The sequence below is a fragment of the Zingiber officinale genome, chromosome 5B (assembly GCF_018446385.1).
Source record: "Zingiber officinale cultivar Zhangliang chromosome 5B, Zo_v1.1, whole genome shotgun sequence".
Lineage (NCBI taxonomy): Eukaryota > Viridiplantae > Streptophyta > Magnoliopsida > Zingiberales > Zingiberaceae > Zingiber > Zingiber officinale.
In genome coordinates, this window is record NC_055995.1 from 126,179,198 (window position 1) to 126,201,744 (window position 22,547).

A 22,547-nucleotide genomic window follows, 5' to 3' on the forward strand; every position below is an offset into this window, starting at 1 on the left:
TATGATTCTAATAGTCAAATATGAAAAGAGGTTACTAGTCTAATTCGACATAAGTAAAATTTTACTGACTACCAGGATGAATTCTAGCAAACTGTTCAGCATCATGAGTGATTACACCATTAATATATGACATGCCCTATGAGAAAATTTTGATCCTCATTGCATGAGAGCCCGTCTTATCTCTTACTATCGCATCATGTCATAGGGTCTTATGATTCTTATAGTGGATCTTTAAATAAGTTGTAAAGTTTTATTACTATATATATTGATAACAAGTATGGCTTTGGAATCAAAATCATGCTGCTTAACGTTTGTTTTATGGTTAAGCCTTCAGTGAATACTTTCAACTCAACTGGTAATTACAGTGTAAAAAATAATATTCTTATAGAAACCTTGAAATAGAATTCATAAGTAATTAATGCCATATTTTGAATAAAGTTCTGGATCATTAATCAAAATATTTGCAATTATGCAAATATGAATAAAGTTCTGTAATTTTCAGAATTATTAACATGAAGAATAAATCAATAACAAATTACCATCTTTTGCTAGATATTACCATGTGGAAATTAATATGGAGATTATTCTCAATCAACAGTCCTAAGTAGTGCTTTACTACCTTGCATACATATTGTTAATAAGAGTATGAAATATTACAATCACGCTCTCGTAAGTTACACTTTGTTGACGTATGAGTCCAATAACAATTACATACAAGGACTCAACCAATTGATTGGTTTGCAAATTTATACTGACGAGAACTTTAGTATTATTTACCAAAAACTTATTTACAAACTTATTTGCCACTTCGCCTCTGTTATAAAAGCCATGTTTCCTTATCCTTCCGAGCCTCATTATTAACAGTCGGTTGGTTTATTATCGTTGCTACTCAGCTCAGCCTGCAAAGAAAGGGGAAAAGAAAAAAAAAAAAGAGAAAGAGAAATCAATTAAGTGTGGCTTCAGTTGAAACTGCATAACAGAGTTTTTTGCTTGGAAAATATACATTATGTTGTTCCTCAAAATGCAAAAAAATTGTTATGCTGCTTGCTGAGTACGTATTAATAAAATGATAGCAATGCAGGTTCCACTTTAAAAGGTTTTGGGTATCCAAAGACCTGAAGGACATGTGGAAATCCAAAATTTCCTTTGGCTTATTTTCATTTCAAAGGTATAAGTTTCTACTTAGACAGCAGTGTTAACCTAACAAGATCCGAACTTACAGAATAGCCTCTATATGATTCACTGATCTTTGTTTAGAATTTTGTGAATAAATCAGGATTTCTTAATGAGGATAAGGTGTTTGTGTTTGAAAAAATCAGGAGCCGTCTAAGAGTTCAAGAAGAGTTTCCAGCTCTAATGATGGATGATCTTCCAAGCTTAATCAATCACTAGATTTTAACAACCCCAACAAAGACTTTGTAAAATTTCATCCGATATCCAAACAAAAACTCTGTCCAGAAGCAGTATATTTTGACTAATTCACCATCTGTAGTTAAAACTTAAAAGAACATGATTCTATGTTTGTTACCTTAGTTTGTTGGTAGCATTCAAGCATCCGGCGGTACTGACGCCGTGCCATAGGACTCTGGACCACTGACAAGACCATTGAAGCAGCTTCATCTGTTGCTAAATCCACTTTTTCTTTGCGGAAAACCTTGATTATGTCATCTTCTTCCTCCTCATTAATAAATTCTTGTTTAGCACGAAAACCCCTCAAACCAACTCCTCGTCTATGCCATCGTAGTATGGCCTTGTCCAGAAAGTTGACAGTCCAAAGTAGTGTCTTGTACTTTTTCCTTGCCAAATGAGCTCTTACATGAGACTGTGATAATACAAAAGTGCATAATTAAATAAACAGTTCCTAATAACTTCCTATTTAACTAGAGGAACTACGAAGTATACATGTGTTGATGTTTATTAACATAGGACCAGTTTGTCACAGAACCCATACCAAGATTTCTGAATTTAAACTAAATGACCATCTTCAATGTCAAGTTTGGAACTAAAAAGGATGTTAGTCATATTGCTTTGCATTCCTATCATCCAGAATCAAGATAACTTAGATCCTTTTCCAAGATTCAGTGTCTGATCTCAAAAGATTTGAAGTTCTTTAGGTGATTCCAGTGAAAATGTTCCATGATATTAAAATTAAATCAAAGGATCTAAATTAGAATCTCAAAAGAGGTCACTACACAAAAAGAGGCAAAGTGGCACAAACAATTTCTCACATCGGTAGTTGGTGCAATAGCACTGCATAAAGAATGATGAAATTGAGAACATATTGCAATTAGTCAAATATTTTTCAGATAAATTCACAGGAAATAGTAATCATGGGTAATCAGTTCATACAAATAGTTGTTCAATTGAGTCTATGGTGGCAAAAGGTGAATACGCTCGCCCCCAACGCCCCTGCCAACCCGTCCCAGGGCCAACACAGTGGAGGTAAATCACAGGCGGCTACTAGCCTTTGGAATAGTGACTAATACATAAGGGAGACATTTACCTCGGTTTTGCCAAGATTCGAATCCCAGAACTCATGGTGGCAACACCTCATGCGCTAGCCACTAGACCGTCCCGAGGGGACTTATTCAATTGAGTCCATGAATATAAAGTAGGTCACACTGATCAAATATCTATATAGTCATTCACAATAATTAGAAGGCAGAAGCCTCTCACATGTGATCCATATCAAGACCCATTTGAAATGATTAAAAATGAAAATATGTCACTGAATGATATATCGGTTTTAAATGAATGAATATAAGCAATCTGAACCCATAGGCGAAAGTGCAAATAGAGCAGCAGGGCTATGATAATGAATAAATTACGACCTATATGAGTCTTGAGATTAAATGAATTGTAGTGCATTGGTGCATTGGATTTTAAAACTAGAATACCATGTGAAAAACAAACCTATTTGATACATAACACGAGAGTGAATTGGAATTATGGAAATATTAGAGACGTGCTATGGATGTGAATGCTCAGGAGCTTCATCTAGAGAAGCAAAGTAGATGCTTAAGATACAAGAGTTATTCTATGCCAACATTATAATGATGAATCATTAAAAATCAAAATTCTACACTATACATTGATGGTCAAACAGGTAAATAGTATCAAATCTGTTGTGCTACAGTAAAAGACAGAATATTTTGTTCGAATAATAATTCAAACACAAGTGAAATGCAATAAGTTAAGGATTCAAGTACCTGTATTTTCACAGCATGTTTTCGTAGAAGTAGAAACTCTTTTTTGGTTTTCCAACGTCGATAATTCTTTTGGATCGATAAAGCTGCTTTATCAGACTTATGATCGTAATGACTTTGGCATGTGTTATGCAACCTTGATGTGACAGAAACTTTATGTATCTCTACAGAGGATAGACTGTCCTTTCCTCGACATACAGCAGCACTTTGTTGCTTCTTCCTGAAAGAATAGGAGCGGAAAGAAGCTTGTATACGAGCAGCAGCTTGAGAAGCATTTCTGGCAGCTGCCAAAGAATCTTTAAGTGACAATTGATCTTCTGTGCCACCATCTACAACGGCACTTCTCTGAGATATGGTCTCAACACCCCTATCAATCTCTGTAGATGCAGCCTCAAATGACCTCTCAGTTTTCTCAGTTGTCAGAGAATAGAGATGAGTAGTAAGTGCAGCTTCTGAAAGATATCCAGCAAGACCCTTGTAGCCATTGGCAGCTGCCAAAGAAGCCGGTGTTTTGCCTTCTGGCTCACGCGAACTGGGATTTGTGACGGCTCGAGCTGAAGCACCAGCAACAAGAAGTGCAGCAACCATTTCTTCCCTGGATAAGTCAAGTTCAAAAACATAGACATAAGGCATCCTGCTCAAACAATGTGTTACTTGGATTATTTCAATACTTTGCCATGCTAGGATTTCTAAATCAGTTCAAGAAAAAGAGTGCTGTTTCAAATACCTTCCAAAATATGCAGCCCAGTGAAGTGCAGTCCATCCACCTGAATCACGGCAATTTATGCCTATACCAGAGTTGAGAATTGGTCGTAAGGCCCACATAAATCCCAATCCTGAGATCATGTGTATGACGCATTGCTTTCTCTTGGATAGCTGATATTTGTCAGTATCTCTTTCATGTCTAGATGATAACCACTGGTACAATTTATCTTTTAATAGTTCTTGAAGAATTGCATCCATTATATTTTTTGAAGCTATAGATCCAGCTAGTAGTGCTCTAATGATTGGTTCCAATATATCATTGGACCCCTTCAACTTCCTCAAATGACCGATTTCTTGTTCAATATTACTCTCTTGAAGAATTGTTGTATCAAAATGTTGAGATAGAAGTAACTGAACGAATTTAACAAGAAGCAACAGTTCCTCTGGGCTATACATTATATTTTCTTGTGTTGCATTTCCGTAGCTTGTATTTTTTAGCTTATCACGAAATTCAAATTCATGTATTTCACTACAGGGTTGCTTGTTGCCAACTGTAATCAATAGTTTGACTTTACCAGCAGCATGCAGGGGTGTTGTGCAACGGAAAACACCATCCTGAACAATTTCCAAGGGAACTTCAGTATCTCCAAATAATACAGCCCATGTGTACTCTGCAGGGCTGCAATGGAATGCTCCTATGATGACAACCTGCGAAGTGGCAATTCAAATCAAGATGATCTTGATATTTGATAAATTGCTTTGTATCATAATCAATGACAGAACTTTGCTAGAGATGGAGGAAAAAAAATTGACTTTAATATGAATTCTAGGCTTTGTCATTATATTCTTTTGAAAGTACCCATATCATAGTAGTCATAAATATGATGAGTAAAAATGTTAGACTTTGTTTCAAAATTTAAAAATAGGGTAGTTTACTGAAAAAAGGTGTTTCGATGATCTTAGTTTAGTTTTTATCAATTCTAATTCCTGTTTACTCTAATAGTCCAATTAGTTCTGCAAACTGAACTTATCTTTGATATGTATAAAATTGGTAGGTTACATGCCTTCTGTTTCATTCAGAAAAAAAAGGTACATGAAATTCAAGAACCAATTATAAAGTGTAGGTCCGCTACTTTAGAATTAATTCTAGTATTGAGAAATCACATGGTAAGGTCTTGTCGAAACATGACAATCTTCGCAACTGGTAGAAATTCCTTAAGCTTCAGGAAACATGAAAAGACAATTTTTTCATTAAAGTCATAAAAAATCTTCCATTTCTTCACATTTGATTTTCCCCTTCCTTTGGTTCTAGCAGTCAAAAGGATGCTACAGAAAGAAATTTGTTGATACATCTGTCCCCTGAACCATATTATATGACCAACACAACCATCTCATACGTAGAAATTGAGAATAGAAGAGCAATGCAAGAAACAGCCATTATTCTACATTCAACTATTGTGAGGCCACTCCTTGTGGATATTTAAATTGCTACCAAAACAGCACTTGTCGAACTATAAAATAGTTTCAAGTTACTTGGAAATTTGGCCTAGTATGATGGGTATCTGCATCAAGCCCACATCCTATATTTCATATAGTTTATGTAGCCTTGCCCTGCCTGATTGCCATCCCTATATGCAAATGACATTTTAAAGACAAGAATATGATCTAAATCATTAACAATCAGTCAATCACAACTAAAAACTCTAAGTCCTAACTATTTGAGGGTCAGATTCATGGATCTCATCCGACTATTCTACTCTATAGAAGCACAACCGTAGGTAGTAATAGTGCTATTCTTTATTTAGTCCCCCTTTTACCCTTTATCCCCTACACCACCAAATCTAATCTATTGAACATGTCTAATTATAAAATTTGTTAGCCATCCTTAAAAATATTTTCACGCCTACTCTATAGAAGCACAACCACAAGTAGTACCAAGTATTTAGTGTCAGTTTTCATCTCTTCAAGAAATCAAAATAAGTTTCTATAGAGTGTCTAACCTGTCTCGGCCTCACGGCTTCCTCTACGATCTCACAAGGCCATGTCAGTGTTGGTTGGTGGGAGAAACAGAAAATTCCATCCGTGCTGATAGGCATGACACGATATTTTACACTATGGTTTTATTTGGTCAACCTTTTACCCTTTATCCCCTACACCACCAACTCTAATTTATTCAAATGTCTAATTATAAAATCTATCGGTCATCATTAAAAATATTCATGTAAATTGATTGTCATTTTATCATCTCTCAATTTCACCAAGTTGTTCCCTCAGAAATTTTTTGTTCACCCAATTTATAATTCTCTCACTACTTTCCTATCATCAAGGCTACATTTCATATTATTCAATTTTAGTTCCACTTAGTTAATTTATTTTCCAATACAAATTGAAACAATTTCATAGATACTGGCATTTTGTCTTTGGCTAATTTATTTTCCAACACAAATTGAAACAATTTCAAATAATAAAAAGATTAAGGTCAGTTATTAGCATGGATAGAAAAGGATGTACTCAAATATAAGATTCTAGATTATTCTATTATATTGTCAACTAAAATACATGCAAATGACTGGAAAATTAAATCAAAAGAACAATTCAAGACAAATTGTCTTAAGCTCAGCATTAATATCGCTGTTATTGCATCATACCCGATGCGGTGGTACAGAGGGACCCCACCCCGCGGGGGATAGCTACCACGGTAGAGGTCAAAGTCAAGGCAGTCAATGCTCAGATATCATCGGTCAGTCGGGCAATCAAGTCAACGCTCAGATATCATCGGCCGGTCGGGCGATCATGCCACGACCGAGAGCAGAAGGTTCCGGTCCGATCACGCCTTTGACACAGAGAGGTCAAATGACCGACGCTCAATGGAGTATTGGACGTCGGACGAAGGAGGAGACGATATGCAATGAAATCCCGGTCGAGCAGGCGGTGCACAGGAACAGCAGAGCCCCGGCCGAGTGGCTATCTCGCTCAGCCTAGCAACTATCTCATTGTTATTCCTCGACATCCTTTTGGGAGTTAGTGCTGTTGACGCCGGGCATGGTCAACCAGAAGATCGTACGACAGAAGCTTTTACTGTCACATCAGAGATATGCTCGGCCTGTTAAGGTATTGTGTCAAGGATACTTTACTGACAAGTCTTTTCAGGGAAAACTTTGGGAAACGTGCACGCGCGCTATAGGAGCTTTATATAAAGGGAGGTACAAACATCGACGGAGGTATGTGAGATACACTTTGTGCTACATTGTTCATTCTTGTTGTTGCTCCGCCTTCTACATCATTGCAGGTGACTGACTTGAGCGTCGGAGGGCCAACGCCGGGGACCCCTTCCTTGGCTCAGCACTGACGTCATCTGTGTTGTAGGGCGGAGGAGAGTCTACAAGAAGTTTACGGGAGAGCCACATCCCCAGCTTTTCATCTCATCGACTTTCGAGCAGGATCATATTTGGCATCGTCTGTGGGAACTTAACCTGCATCCGATTTGAGAAGATGGAGCACGCTGGATGACTCACTACCGTGACGCTCACAAAGGAGAAACTCGACATGCTCGTGCAAGCCCGAGCGGCGAAGATGTTCAAGCAGCAACAACAGCAGACACTAGCCGATCGGCTAGTACAACAGCCGGCGACATCGGCAGCAGGAGGGCGAGCGGGATTGGAAGACCGACCGGAACCAGTTTCCATATGGGGGCAGAATAGAGGACCGACTGGCACGCAGGGTGAAGTGCCGCCCGCGCCCATCCCCTTTCACCGCGCCTTATTCCAAACCCCCTTAGAAATAGCTCAGGCGAACCAGGAAAGGGGGTCATCTTCGGACGACGCTCCCATTCGGGATGCGCGAAAAGGAAAGGCGCCTAGAGGCCACACTTCGCCCGAACGGATCAATTTGCAGTTCTCTTGTGTGATCCTCTACCCAGGCACTATACCCCACTCGCGATCGGGGAATACAACGAGACGACCGATCCAGATGATCATCTGGATAAGTTTGATAACGCGACCATGCTTCACCAGATGAGGTAAAGTGTCGAGTCTTTCTCACCACCCTCTCTGGTTCGGCGTAACGCTGGTTCCGAAGACTGTCGGACGGATCAATACGTAGCTTCAAGGACTTCCGAGCTGCATGCCAGCACCATTTTGCCAGTAACCGACACTATCAGAAGACGAGCGTTAGCCTCTTTGCCTTGAAGCAAGGATCGAAAGAAGCACTCCGAACCTACATCAGGTGTTTCAATCAAGTGGCCATAGATATCCCCTCGGTCTCATCCGAGACAATGATGAACGCCTTCACTCAAGTGCTGGTTGAAGGAGAGTTCTCCCAGTCGCTCATCAGGAAGCCACCCAGGGACTTCAACCACCTGCTTAGGAAGGACAATGAATACATAAATGTAGAAGAAGCCCAAGCGACGAGGAAGAAGGAAACGTCGGCCGAGCCCGCACCGACACCCGAACGGCGACTGTCGAACAACCACCAACCGCCCAAAGGGCCAAGGGCAGAGGGAGCAAGGTCACACCCGGAGGGCCAGGACACATGTCGTGCAGCATGTGACCTTCGATCGGCAGAAGACGACAAGAGCCAAGGTTTGGATGCTAATGTTCTGTTCCTTTCACCAGTCGGCGATACACAACACGCGCGACTACTACGATCTGACACCAAACGACACCCGACCGACAACGAGAGGATACCGCCGCCGATCTCCAACTCCCGATCGGTGACATAGACACTGATCTACCGGGCAACGAGAGGACGAAAGAAGGGCGCATCAGCACCAGCGGAGGGATAATGTTGATCCCTCCCGAGTCCCGGCTGAGCGAAATAGACCCTCTGCTCGGGAAGAAGAAAACAGAAGCAACGCTGCCCGAGGAGAAATAGGCATGATCACTGGTGGGTCGACCGACGACGACTCCAACAGAGCCAGGAAGTTGTACACTTGGCGACTGGAGATCCGCGCCGTGGGATACAGTAGGGAGAAGGCCGAAGGGCCCGAGATTAGCTTCGGCCCCAGCGATTTGGAGGGAGTGGAGATCCCTCATGACGAGGCGCTGATCATCCTGGCGGTAATTGTTAATTACATTATTCATTGAACTTTTGTTAATACAGGGAGTTCGGTGAATATCATCTTCAAGAAGGCGTTCGATCAATTACAAATCGATCAAAATGAGTTGCTGCCCATGACGACCCCTCTTTACAGTTTGGCAACAAAGTACTGCTGCTCGGACAAACCCGAGTGGCCATCTCGCTCGGGGAAGAGCTACTGAGGAGAACCAGGACCACGAACTTCATTGTGGTGGACGCACCATCGGCCTACAACGTCATCTTAGGCCGACCGACCAAATTTCGAACGGTGGTGTCTACATACTGTCAAAAGATCAAGTTCCCGGTGGATGACCAGGTGGGCGAAGTCAAAGGCGATCAACTGGCCGCTCGGTGATGCTACGTCGAGATGGTAAAGTCTGAAGCGAGAAGTGCTCGAAAGAATCCGAGCTTGTAAGTGAACGCAATCACTGAAAAACCTCCTACACTGGTATACGAGGAAAAGGAGGAGGTTCAGATCCACCAAGCCGGACGGAAACAACCACCGTCCGGAAACAACCACCTTTATTGCTGCTGACCTGAAGGACAGGAAAAAGGCAGAGCTGGTTGCATGTCTCAGAAATAATCACGATGTGTTCACCTAGTCGACACACGAGCTTCCCGGTATCTCCCCGAGTGTGGCTCAGCACGAGCTTTACGTCCGACCGAACGCATGGCCGGTGAAGCAAAAAAAGAGGAAATTCAGTGCGGAACATAATTTGATCATTCGGGCGGAGATAGATAAGTTGCTGGAGGCTGACCATATAAGGGAAGTCCAATTCCCGAGCTGGCTCGCTAACGTCGTGCTAGTCTCCAAGCCGGGCAATAAATGGCGGGTTTGCATCGACTTCCGTGACTTGAACAAGGCATGCCCAAAAGACTTTTATCCGTTACCCAGGATAAACCAGATGGTGGACTCAACGACGAGTTGGAAGCTGATCTGCATGCTCGACGCATACCAAGGGTATCACCAAGTGTCGCTCGCCCGTGAAGACCAGGAGAAGGTCAGCTTCATTACGGCTGACGGAACGTACTGATACAACGTCATGTCGTTCGAACTCAAGAATGTCGGAGCAACTTACCAGAGGCTGATGAACAAGGTGTTCCGACGACAGATCGACCGTAACATAGAGATATACGTCGACGACATATTAATAAAATCCCTCCGAGCATGCGCAGATATCGAGGAAACTTGCCAAACGCTGAGGACTTATGGAATAAAGTTGAATCCAAGTAAAGTGTCTGTTCGGCGCGAAGAGTGGCCGCTTCCTGGGTTACATCGTCACCGAGCGGGGCATTGAAGTCAATCCAAGCAAAGTCAAAGCGTTACAAGATATGTTGTTGCTTCGAAACTTGAAGGAAGCTCAACGGTTGACCGGTCGGATCACGGCACTGTCAAGATTCGTATCCAAGTCATCCGACCGAAGCCTGCCATTCTTTAAAGTGCTTCGCCGAGCTACAACATTCCAGTGGGACGCCGAGTGTGATCGGGCATTGGAAGAGCTTAAGGAATATCTAAACTCCTTGCATGTATTGGCTAAGCCAATTGTTGGTGAGCCACTCTGGATTTATCTATCATCTAATGAACACATCGTTGGATCAGCTCTAGTTAGGCAGAATGGCCAAGAGCAATAGCCTGTATACTTTTTAAGCCATATATTGAAGGATGCAGAGTCTCGCTACACCAGTCTGGAAAAATTAGCTTATGCTTTGATTCTCGCCGCTCGGAGACTTCGTCCATACTTTCTAGCGCACGCAATCATCGTGCTGACTAACAGCGCCTTGGGACGGGTTCTTCTCAACCGTGAGGCATCGGGAAGACTGATCAAATAGACGACCGAGCTAAGCGAATTCGACATATAATATCAACCCCGAGCAGCAATCAAGGCTCAGACCTTAGCGGATTTTGTCATAGAGGTCCAGAATGTCGAGCCGAAGGCAACGTGAAAGATATATGTTGTCGGCTCGTCCACTCGGCAAGGTAGCGTAATCAACATATTGCTCATCTCACCACGGGAAGACCGAATGCAGTTTTCCGTTCGGCTTGACTACCACGCCACTAATAATGAAGCTGAGTATAAGGTATTGATAGCTGGCCTACAAGCAACCCGGCATGTGGGAACCGTTAAATTCCTCATCCACTCGGACTCTCAGTTGGCCGCCCAGCTATCCGGGACGTTCAAGATAAGCAATGCCCGACTCAGGCTCTATGCGGAAGCCTTCAAGAAGCTGAAGATCAACTTTCAGGAGGTCATTATACAAAAGATCCCTCGATCAGAAAATCAGGCGGCAGATGAGTTGGTAAAATTAGCCAGTTCGTTATGACCGATCGTCATAGGGTAGCCGATCGAACAGGTCTCGCTGGTGACATATACTGACCGAATGGAAGGAATGACCTTCTCGAACGACTGGAGGACGACTCTGACAAAGTTTCTACAGTCGGGAGTTATACCTGCCGATCAGGAAGAAGCTCACTTGCTGAAGAAGAGGGTCGGACGGTTCACTTTGGTCGGGGACTAGCTTTATAAGAGAGCCTTCTCCAGGCTCCTATTCAATTGCGTCGGATCGGAAGATGCTGAATACATTCTGCGGAAAGTGCACCAAGGTTCCTATGGAGGCCATCCGGGCGGTCGGTCGTTAGCCCAAAAGATACTCTTAGCCGGATATTTTTGGCCGATCCTCCAAGAAGATGTCGCTTGGACGATGGCCACCTTCCGCACCGAGGAAATGAAGGTGTCCACAGTATCTTGCCCGTTCGACCAATGGGGCATGGATATCGTTGGGTCATTCCCCATAGCGACAGGTCAGCGGAGATTTCTGCTCGTCGCGATGGACTACTTCTCGAAGTGGGTGGAGGCCGAGCCGCTTGCAAGAATAACCGAGCATATGGTCATTAAGTTAGTTTGGCAGAACATCATATGCCAATTCGACATCCCACACCGGCTCGTATCAGATAATGGGAGACAATTCACCGGTCAAAGGCTCAGAGAGTGGTGCGAAGGCTATGGCATATGTGGCCTACTCCCAGAGCAACGAACAAGCGGAGGTCGCCAATCGGGAAATTCTCAGAGTTCTACGTGCTCGACTCAACCACGCCGGAGGCAGCTAGGTCGATGAACTCTCCAGTGTGTTGTGGGCCCTTCCCACGACCCCGAAGGAGGGGACTGGCGTAACTCCTTTCCACTTGGTATACGGCGGCGAAACAGTCGTCCCCGTAGAGGTCGGAGAAGAATCCGATAGGGTGCGGTACTACGATGAAGGAAACGCCGAACGAAGGCTCCTGGACCTCGACTTGGTGGACAAAACGCGGGCGAAAGCAGCTAACAGCGTACCGGCAACGGATGAAGCAGAACTACAACCGGAGGGTGATCCCGAGGTCCTTCTAGGTTGGTGATCTCGTATGGAAGAAAGTGAAGTCGATCGGCGACGTCACCAAGCTTGAAGCCCAATGGGCAGGACCTTTTAAGGTCGTGCGAAAGCTCCGTTCAGGCACGTACTACTTGGAGGATGAGGGGGGGAGGCAGCTCGAACGACCGTGGAGCGCGAATCATCTCCAACCCTACAGGGTCGAATGAGAGGTGAGCGAGCGAATACATGTGTATGTTTCCTGAGTGCAGGGCAAATGTGAATAAAAGCGAAGTAGGCCACTCTTGAGCTGAATCCTCTCGTCTCCCTCAACGGTCGAGCGACGACCTTAAACCCTAGTCTACATCAACGGTCGAGCGACGACCTTAAATCCTAGTCTCCCTTAACGGTCGAGCGGCGACCTTAAACCCTAGTCTCCCTCAACGGTCGAGCAGCGACCTTAAACCCTAGTCTACATCAACGGTCGAGCAGCGACCTTAAACCCTTGTCGTCATCAATGGTCGAGCAGCGACCTTAAACCTTGGTCCCGATAAGCGGTCAAGCACAAACGACAAATGGCCGAATATGGATACGCGCTACTCAAAAGCTCCAAGTCTTCAAAATACGATGACCGTTCGGGATTATTCTCCTACCAATCGGAAAGTCACAAAGTAGCGATAAGCAGCTCGCAATCTCGCTCAGGGGTTTGCGCAGTAACACGAACTAAAATACGAATCAAATCGAAAGAGGCCGAAGGACGTCAAGGGGACGAACGCATAATAAAAGATCGCCGAATGGGCGATCATTCGTTAATACTTAGAAAGATTACAAACATCTTGCAGGAGAGTTACAAACAGAAGGATGATACAGAATCACTCGAGAAAAGCTCACTCTAGATAATTCAAGGCATCATCGGGCAACGATTCGGTCAGCTTGTCCCGACTAATGACCTTACTCGATAAAGCAGCAGAGATGTAGCCACCTGCCTGGAGTTGGCCGAACGTCCCTTCGATCGCCAGGTCCAACAAGCGAAGTGCCCGGTCGACGACCTTGTTATTGAAAACGTCCGAGCAGATGTAGTTTTTCTTCATAGCCTCAAAACGGCTAGGCTCGGCATCTTGATAAGTTTTCAAAGCCGCCCGGGAAGCCCCCATCTCGTCCTTCGCGGTGGCCAACTCATCATTTTTTGTGGAGAGTTGGCCTCAAAGGATAACTTCTTCGACCGACCGACTTTTCCGTTCGGCAATTAGAAAATCTTCAACTTCTTTGAGTTTCTTAGCGAGAGCCTAGGCCTCTTTATTCTTCAGGTTTAGGTCTTCGATGGCCCAGAGCTTTCTCGCATTCGCCGATTCGATCTTAGCATCAAAAGTGCTGACTTGCTTGTTCAGTCGAGCCAGCAGAGAGGCCTGCTCTGCACTCTTTCCCCGCTCGGCCTCTAGTAGCTCGGTGCTTTTCGCCAGATCAACCCTTAGATTAGCCACCTCAGCATTCATCTGCTCCTGAAAGGCGGATGATTGGCCGCTCGACGCCTTCAGCTGTTTGACCTCCTGCTCCAAAAATGCGAGCCTTTGGCACATGGCCAGGATCTCTACCCAATACTGCAAGTAACTAGGAAAATATAAGCGCCGATCGAAGATAAATTAAGAAAAATACAACACTTGCCTCAATGGACATTTGGCTATGACTGTCCGCGAACACCCCGGAGTCATCATCGCTGCACGGGCTCGGGCGTTAGCCCATGTCTGTATGAGCAGCCCCTGAATAACTATTTGGTGCTCGGGGGCTCGGGATCCAGAGCTAGCCGACTCGCGCCATTCCTCAGTCGACAGATAAAGAATCGCCGTTATGTGGCGCTGGCCGCTCGGGGCTGACTGGGCCGAGGTTGCTCGGCCGAACGACCGAGACGAGGGCACCGGACGGATGCTGGACTTTTTGACCTTCAATCCACTGGCAGCGCGCAAAGAGTCCCCTGCGGCAGACCAGATAACGATGACGTCCGATCAGACGACGTAGGGGCCGTAGTCTCTTGAACTGGAGTTGGGTCGAAGTTTCAACCTGCTCGGCGGTCCGCACCACCGAGGAAACGGAGCGCGAAGAAGGCTCCGCCCGACGCCTCTTACGCCTGATCAGTGGCTCTCCTAAGGAGGCTAAGCCCGACACCCTCTCAACCTAAACAACCGGAAGCCGTTCAGAGGGAGGTTGTGATCCACCAGCCGCTCCACCGCTAGGCGTCCGGCTGGCTGCCCCTCTGCTCACCAAGACTGGAGCCGCTTCGCTCTCGTCTTGTGGATCTTCTTGAGAGCCGACCGGCTGCAAACCGCGACTCTCCAACTCATCTATGGCCGCCGCATTGATCGTGGCATCCACAAGCTTAGCCTTGCCGGCCAGACGCGCACGTAGCATGACTTCAACTGCAAAAGAGGAAGAAAAATCAGTTAGAATCAAAGGAAGGAGTAAAGAAGTTGCATACCTAGGCTGGACGGAAGCCGAGTGCGGATCGGACTCAGGCCGAAAATCAGGAGTGAAGAAGTTGCACACCCACTAGCAGCAACTTGTGGATGTCATATTTTTGACCGGCCAACATTGAAGCTGCATTGAGGTAGTCTGACCGGCTCTTGTACTATTTTAAGGGAGGCTGACTCGCCACTTCAAGCTGCCAGTTGGTCGGGAAGTCTGACCGCTCGGGAAGGCGCACAAAAAAAAAAGTATTCCCTCCAATGCTTATTGGAAGTCGACATTTTATCGAAGAAAACTAAGCTCACTTGGGCTTGGAAAAGAAAAGTCCCCGGCTCGAATAGTTTGGGATAATAAAAGTAATGAAAAATTCGAGGAGTGAGGGGCATGCCGTGCTGACGGAATAGAACTACTACCCCACATAGCAGCCGAAAAGAGTTCAGCACTAATTGATGAAGGGATATGCGAAAGTATTTACATACGGCGGGAGAGAAGGGGTGGATGGGAAACCGCAGACCGGCGGTAAACTTATCCCTAAAGAAACAAAGACAGTCGGGCGGCGGAGAATTTGGCCGATCGAAAGGAGAAGGAAGAACAACTTTGTATTCGGAAGGAAATTCAAAGGTGGCTATCAGGCTCTCAGCATCACCGGCGTCAAACCGGGACTCAGTAGAGGTGCACCAGGGCCTAGGGGTGCTGGCAGGAGGCTGTGAGGAACTCGTCGTTGCAAAAACGCCACGAAGAGTGAAAAAGACGCGATTGGAAGGGAGAAAAGCTTACCGGGGTGTCGCCGGAGAGCAACGCAGGCAGAACATCGCGGAGGAGCAAAGACAGAATGTCGCCGGGAAACGCACGGGTTTATTGCCAAGGAGCTCGAAGATGGAGATGCGAAGGAGGAGAAGGCGACGCGCACGGGTTTATAACCCTCGAGGTCGACCGACTGGAGTCGTCCGATCTAGGTCGCGGAAAACCTGGTAGAAATCGGACCGTTGAATTCGAAGCCCCAAACGTCACATCGTCAGCGGATATCTGACTGTCACATCATGCGTGCGGCGGCAGCAGATAGGACACATGGCGCTTAGCCACGGGACAACATTTAATCGAGGCAATTAAGGAGGCATGGGTCGTGCTCAGCCATCATGAGTCGGGATTTGCACGGTCTCCCAGAAATATGGCTGACATAAGCCCGGATCGCGCTCGCCCAAGGCAGCGCAAGTAAAGGTTTTTCCAAGTATGAATGTTCGTTATGTTGATTGATGTAAGGAAGCGGACGTGTCACCGAACAACAGTCTTCAACATGCCGATCGCCCGTAAAAGTTGTTAACATTCGCTCGGTTACAGAAGAGCAGTCCCATATCAACCAACGGATTATATCGGGTCGATCAGAAGATAAGGAGCGTCATAAGTTGAGCGGGTGAAAAGCTTCGCATACATCTTGTCCAGTCAGTCGGACTTGCAGTCTCCTTCGACTAGACTTGAGGGGAAGGCATGTGATGCGGTGGTAAGGAGGGACCCCACCCCGCGGGGGATAGCTGCCACGGTGGAGGTTAAAGTCAAGGCGATCAACGCTCAGATATCATCGGTCGGTCGGGCGATCAAGTCAACGCTCAGATTTCATCGGCCAGTCGGGCGATCATACCCCGACCAGGAGGAGAAGGTTCCGGTCCGATCCCGCCTTTGACATGGAGAGGTCAAATGACTGACGCTCAATGGAGTATTGGACGCCGGACGGAGGAGGAGACGATATGCAGAAGCCGGGCCGAGCAGCTACCCCGCTCGCTAGGCAGTAGGACTCGACATTGGCACAGTGAAATTTTGGTCGAGCGAACACGACACATGCAACGAAATCCCGGCCGAGCGGGCGATACATAAGAACCGCGGAGCCCCGCCCGAGCGGCTATCCCACTTGGCCTAGCAACTATCTCGCTGTGTTATCCCTCGACATCCTTTTACGAGTTAGTGCCGCTGACGCCGGGCATGGCCAACCAAAAGATCATATGACGGAAGCTTCCACTGTCACATCAGAGATATGCTCGGCCTGTTAAGGTATTGTGTCAGGGACACTTTACTGACAAGTCTTTTCAGGAAAAACTTTGGGAAGCGTGCTCGCCTTGGGGAGCGCGCACGCGCGCTACAGGAGATCTATATAAAGGGGTCCAAGGATCGACGGAGGTATGCAAGATACACTTCGTGCTACACTGTTCATTCTTGTTGTTGCTCTGCCTTCTACATCATCGCTGGTGACTGACTTGAGCATCGGAGGGCCAACGCAGGGGATCCCTTCCCTGGCTCGGCACTGACGTCATCTGTGTTGCAGGGCGGCGGGAGCGCCACATATCCAGATTTTCATCTCATCGACTTTCGGACAAGATCAATATCCATGTCAGATATCAACACATGTTGGATCTTACACTTCACTTGGTCTTATGTTGAAACAGTGCATCCTTATTTTAAGCATCTAATAATGTACATTAGAAGTGTGCAGTTGAACATTATACGGCTTTTATATAAAACAAAAGTAACATAATGAACATTGTACTTATTGATAAGTTTGTATGTCATATATCACCAACTTTTGTACAAGATGTAAGGCAGGATCCTCCTTCATTGTCAATCTAAAACCTAAAATTTATATACATACTTTAGTTCACAAGTTTGATATTATTTTGTTGATTGGTTAATCTAAGACAAATTTATCCACGTTTCTAGTACTTGTAAATTTAGTGAAGGAATGAAAGAAAAAAAGATAATAAAAGCTTGTATATGGACCAAACTTAAAGAGAATTGAGATTTGTGACTGCAAAAATTGCAAATACCTAATTATTTGTTCCTTTCATTGTCAATCAAGTAGGGGGGAAAAGTAAAAGAATCCATTTCAATAGGAAGTATTGACAGTGTAGAATTGGTATAAGCAAAGTTTTAGACTTTATTGATTCTACCTTTGTACTTTCTGTAGTGAAACCCCATTCAGGAGAGATTTCATGTATTTTAAACAGATTTCCTTGTGCTAATGCCAAACTTGATTCGGTTTGAACAGGAGCTTCAAACTGACTCTGCCGTGTATCTGAAAAAAAAAGAAAGAAGAAAACTCACTGTTTACAACTGAAATAGCATTTGTGGTTCCTTGTATTGGCAGATTACAGCTGGCTCCATTGTTATCTGCTTTAGATATAATGTACCAAGGGTAGTGAAGAAGACAGGTCAATAAAGATGTCTTCCTGAATGGGAGACTTATTGTAACCAAAGACAGATGTGGGCCATGTGTTAATTTTTGGTTTATGTTTTACATTTTTCTAATGTTAGTTCATGTTATCTCTGTTTTTTTTTCCTTCCACAATTCTCTAGCCTGCCAATTCAATTGAAATATGTCCAAAGCTTAAGAATTATCAACAATTCAAATTTACTACTTTACATAGTTTATATTTCGACATTGAAAAAAGCTTAATAAATACCTTGTCGTTTAAAACTTTCAATGGCAAGATAGGTCTAGCTTTTTGTAGTGTAAAATAGGGCAAAACCTTTTTGTTTCTATACAAGAAAAGATACAGGTATGCCAAATATGGATTCAAAAGTGAAATGTCTGAATACTAATGAACATCACTATCAATTACTATGGACCACGTGTTACATCAGAATGTATGCGGGCTAAGCTTGGTTCATATACATTTTGTTGGAGAAAAGCATACCTGAATTAATCAATATACTGTCAGGTTGTGCTCCATCTGTGGTATGGCTATTTAAAATTTTCGGAGGATGCATAAGTGCTCTTTCTTGAGAATTTGTAATTTCATAATCCAGAAGTTGTAGATAATGTGTTTCCACTTGACTGAATGGGAGCGATGCTTCCTTCGTAGAGGCTAAATCATCTTCGTCACTGTCTAAACTTAACTGCTGTTCAAGCTTCCTTAGTGCTTGATTGAGTTCTGGCAGTGATAATCTGTTGGACGATTCTGCTCTGTCCATTTTGTTTAACTGAGAAATCTCAAGATCCCCTATGACAAGTTGAGAACTGACTTCTTCTGCCAATCCAGTACTACTTGAATTTTTACCAGTATCATTAAATCCAGTGTCACGAGAAAAGTAATTTTCTTGATTATCACAGATGCTTGCAGTGTATCTGAGAGTTGGACCAGAATCATTTGAGCTTAAGATTGATTCAGGCATGCATCTTCCCTGCATTGCAGAACCATAAACAAGGATAAAAACACCTCTTATGGTAACGTTCCTACGTATTATTTGAGATAAAAAGAATTGATACTCTTTAGAGTGGACATATTTATATACAAACTAAAAATCTATCTTAGGAAACTATAATTAGGTTAATTGACAATTAGCTAATTGACAGATATATTAACTAATATATACAAATAATACTCCCCCACAAATTGGAGCATAGAAATTAATCATACCTAACTTGTTACAAAGATAATCAACCTGAACTCTATTAATGCTTTTGTGAAGATGTTCCCTGCTCTTCACATATCCCATAGAAAACAACCTTTGATGAATTTTCTCACGAACAAAATGACAATCAATTTCACTCATGAAACGATGCAATATGAAGAGCAGCTTAGTTATCACACCACAGTAAAACTGGTACTGAAATTTTAAGTCCTACTTTAATCAAGAGTTGATATATCCACATTATCTCACACACAGATAGTGTCATAACCCTATATTCTAACTCTGGATCGTGACACAACGTTTTGTTCTTACTCTTCCATGAGATCAAATTTCCTCCCACAAAGATACAATAACCTGAAGTAGATCTTCTATCCATTTTGGAACCTGCCCAATCTGTATCCGAAAAACATTCAATATGAGTGTACCCATGATTTGCATATATGATAACCCATCTGGGTGCTATCTTCAAATAACACAAAATTTTCTCTAACGCTACCCAATGATGAACGGTTGAAGATGATATAAATTGACTGACAACACTAACAGAATATGTAATATCTGATGAGTCATAGTAAGGTAATTTAACTTCCCAATCAACCTTCAATATCTCTCAGAATGTTCAAATAATTCCTCATCTTATGTGAGGTGCATGTTATGAGTCATTACAACACTACAAGTCTTTGCCCCCAATTTCCTGTCTCAGTTAATAGGTTGAGGATATATTTTCTCTGAGATAGAAATATATCTTTTTTACTCGTAATTTCAACACCTATGAAATACTTTAACACCACCAAAGTCTTTCGTGTAAAACTGAGTATGAATGAAAGATTTAAGAGATGAGACTCTCATAGTATCACTTCCAGTGATAACAATATCATCCACATACATAACTCCTGACCTTGTAGAACACACAATGGTCAGATTTGTTTTTCATCATACCAAATTTTTCAACAACTTGACTAAATTTTCTAAACCAAGCATGAGGACTCTGTTTCAAACCATACAAAGATTTTTGAAGACGACAAACTCGCCCCAACTCCCCCTGATTAACAAAACTAGGAGGTTGCTCCATATGCACCTCCTACTGATTATCACCATAAAGAAAAACATTCTTAATATCAAGTTGATGTAAAGACCAATGATGAGTACTTGCAATAAGAGAAAAAGTGTCTGCATAATCCACACCATAGGTTTGAGCATAGGCTTTAGCGATAAGACGAACTTTTAATCAGGCAACTGATCCATCCGGATTGACTTTAACTACGAATACACATTTGCATCTAATAGCCCGTTTCCTTGAAGGTAGATCGACTAAGTACCAAGTATCATTATCATCTAAAGTATTCATCTCCCTATCATTGCATATTTCCAACTAGGATGAGATATGACCTCACGGATAGTTTTAGGAATAGAGATAGAGTCAAGTGAAGTAATAAAAGAACAAGAGGAAGATGACAAGCCGTTATAAGAAACAAAAAAAGTAGGATAAATATACTGACATTTACCTTTGTAAAACACAATAGAAAGATCATCGCTCGAGAGTGGATCCAATGATGAAGTAGTAGGTGCAGGACATGAATCAAGAGGTTGACGTCTGGTGTAGACTTGAATAATAGGAGGTATGACAAGCATCAGTTTTGAGACAGGTGCAAAGGATGTGTTCGAATACACCAACAAATCATCCTCCTCCCTTTAACGAATCGGAATAGGTGAAGAATGGAAATAAGGCTTGTTTTCCATGAAGGTAACATCAATTGAGACAAGATTTTTGTCAATAACACCTATAATCTTTCTGAAGATGAGAACGGAAGATACACTTTAAAGACTTGGGATCAAATTTCGTGATATGTAGACCGAATAAAACAAGTACTACCAAATATCCTAGGGTTAACAGGAAACAACTTATTGGGAAAAAGATTTTGTAAGGGATCTCACCATGAAGAACAGAGCATGGCATGCGGTTAATGAGAAAACATGTCGTAGAAACTGCATCAATCCCCAAAATAAAAAAAAAAAATCTTTGGGAACATTCAATTGAAATAAAAGGGCCCGTGCAGTTTCAAGAAGATGTCTGTCTTTACATTCAGGCCGCACCATTTTGGGATGGAGTATCAACACAAGAGGTTTCGTGTAGTATGTCATTCTGACCCATATAAGATTAGAATAAACTAGGTGTATATTCCTTAGCATTATCACTTCGCAAAGTACGACTGGACGCATTGAACTGAGTTTTAATCTCAGCACAAAATGCACAAAACAGATAAAATAACTCAGAACTATTTTTCATTAAATATAACTAAGTTACACGAGAATAATCATCCATAAAAGAAACTAAATATCTAAAACCAGGTTTAGACAAAATAAGACAAGGACCCCAAATATCAGAATGAACTAATTCAAAATGAATAATAGCATGTTTATTTGCACTAGGACTTAAACTAAGACAGTGATATTTTGTAAATTGACATGACTCACAATCTAATGAAGACACCTTACTATATTGTGAACAAAGTTTTTTGAGCAAAGGGGAGAAATGGATATCCCAACCTACAATGAGTTTCGAAAGGAGAAGTGACACTAGAGCAAGCAAAAGAATTTGGCAGCAGTGCGTCAAGAATGTGAGGCCTCCAGATTCATGTCCTTTACCTATAATCTTCTTCGTCAAAAGATTCTAAAATAAGTAATGAGATGCAACAGTTAAGATTACGAGTTAATTGATTGACAAAGAGCAAATTAAAGGATAAATTAGGTAAATGTAAACGGAGGACAGAAGAAGCAAAGGGGTAGGATTGATAGTGTCAGACCAACAAACACAAGATGAAGACCCATTAGCTAAAGTAACGGTAAGAGTGTTAGCTTTGGACTGAAAAATAAAAAAGAGAATAGAATTACCTATTATATGATCCGTGGTACCAGAATCAATATGGCCCATGATCCTGTCCGAAAGCTGAATCAACGGACGTTGGGCACGTGGCGCTCTTCGAGTTGCTGACGTAGATCTCCGACCGGTCGTACGGACCTCCGGCGAACCTGCAAAGAAGTCGAGCCGGGAAGGGGTTCCCGGCGACGACCCTCCGACGCTCAAGTCAGGTAAGTGGACAACAAAGAAGTGGCTCCGAATATGCCAGAACCAAAGAGAGGAGGAAGAACCTTACGACGAAGAGGAAGATCGAGGAGAGAGCACCGGAGATCGCCGGAAACAGAAGCGCGAGATCGCCGGGAGTCTGGAGCGCAAGAAGCAGTGAACTCGCACAGACGCAAATGCGGCGAAGAGAGGAGAAAGCGAAGATTTTATAGGGCGGAGCCCGAGCGGCCTCCACCATTGGATCCAGGTCGCGAGAATCGGAGCGTGCATCGGGC

The 22,547-nt window shown here is 43.4% G+C and overlaps 1 protein-coding gene across 3 annotated transcripts in view; it reads right to left on the bottom strand.

Annotated features, from left to right (window-relative positions):
• Positions 1-543: 543 nt before the first annotated feature.
• The window catches only part of LOC121985851 (calmodulin-binding transcription activator 4-like), a 58,809-nt gene continuing 36,805 nt past the window's right edge, over positions 544-22,547 (bottom strand). For all 3 annotated transcript variants that reach the window (XM_042539534.1, XM_042539535.1, XM_042539537.1), the window contains 6 exons: positions 18,470-18,956; positions 17,723-17,847; positions 3,934-4,619; positions 3,210-3,801; positions 1,529-1,822; positions 544-899 (listed from right to left, as the gene is read on the bottom strand). In XM_042539534.1, the coding sequence (XP_042395468.1) occupies positions 858-899; positions 1,529-1,822; positions 3,210-3,801; positions 3,934-4,619; positions 17,723-17,847; positions 18,470-18,956 (2,226 nt within the window). In that variant the 3' untranslated portion in view covers positions 544-857. The remainder of the gene's footprint in view (positions 900-1,528; positions 1,823-3,209; positions 3,802-3,933; positions 4,620-17,722; positions 17,848-18,469; positions 18,957-22,547) is intronic.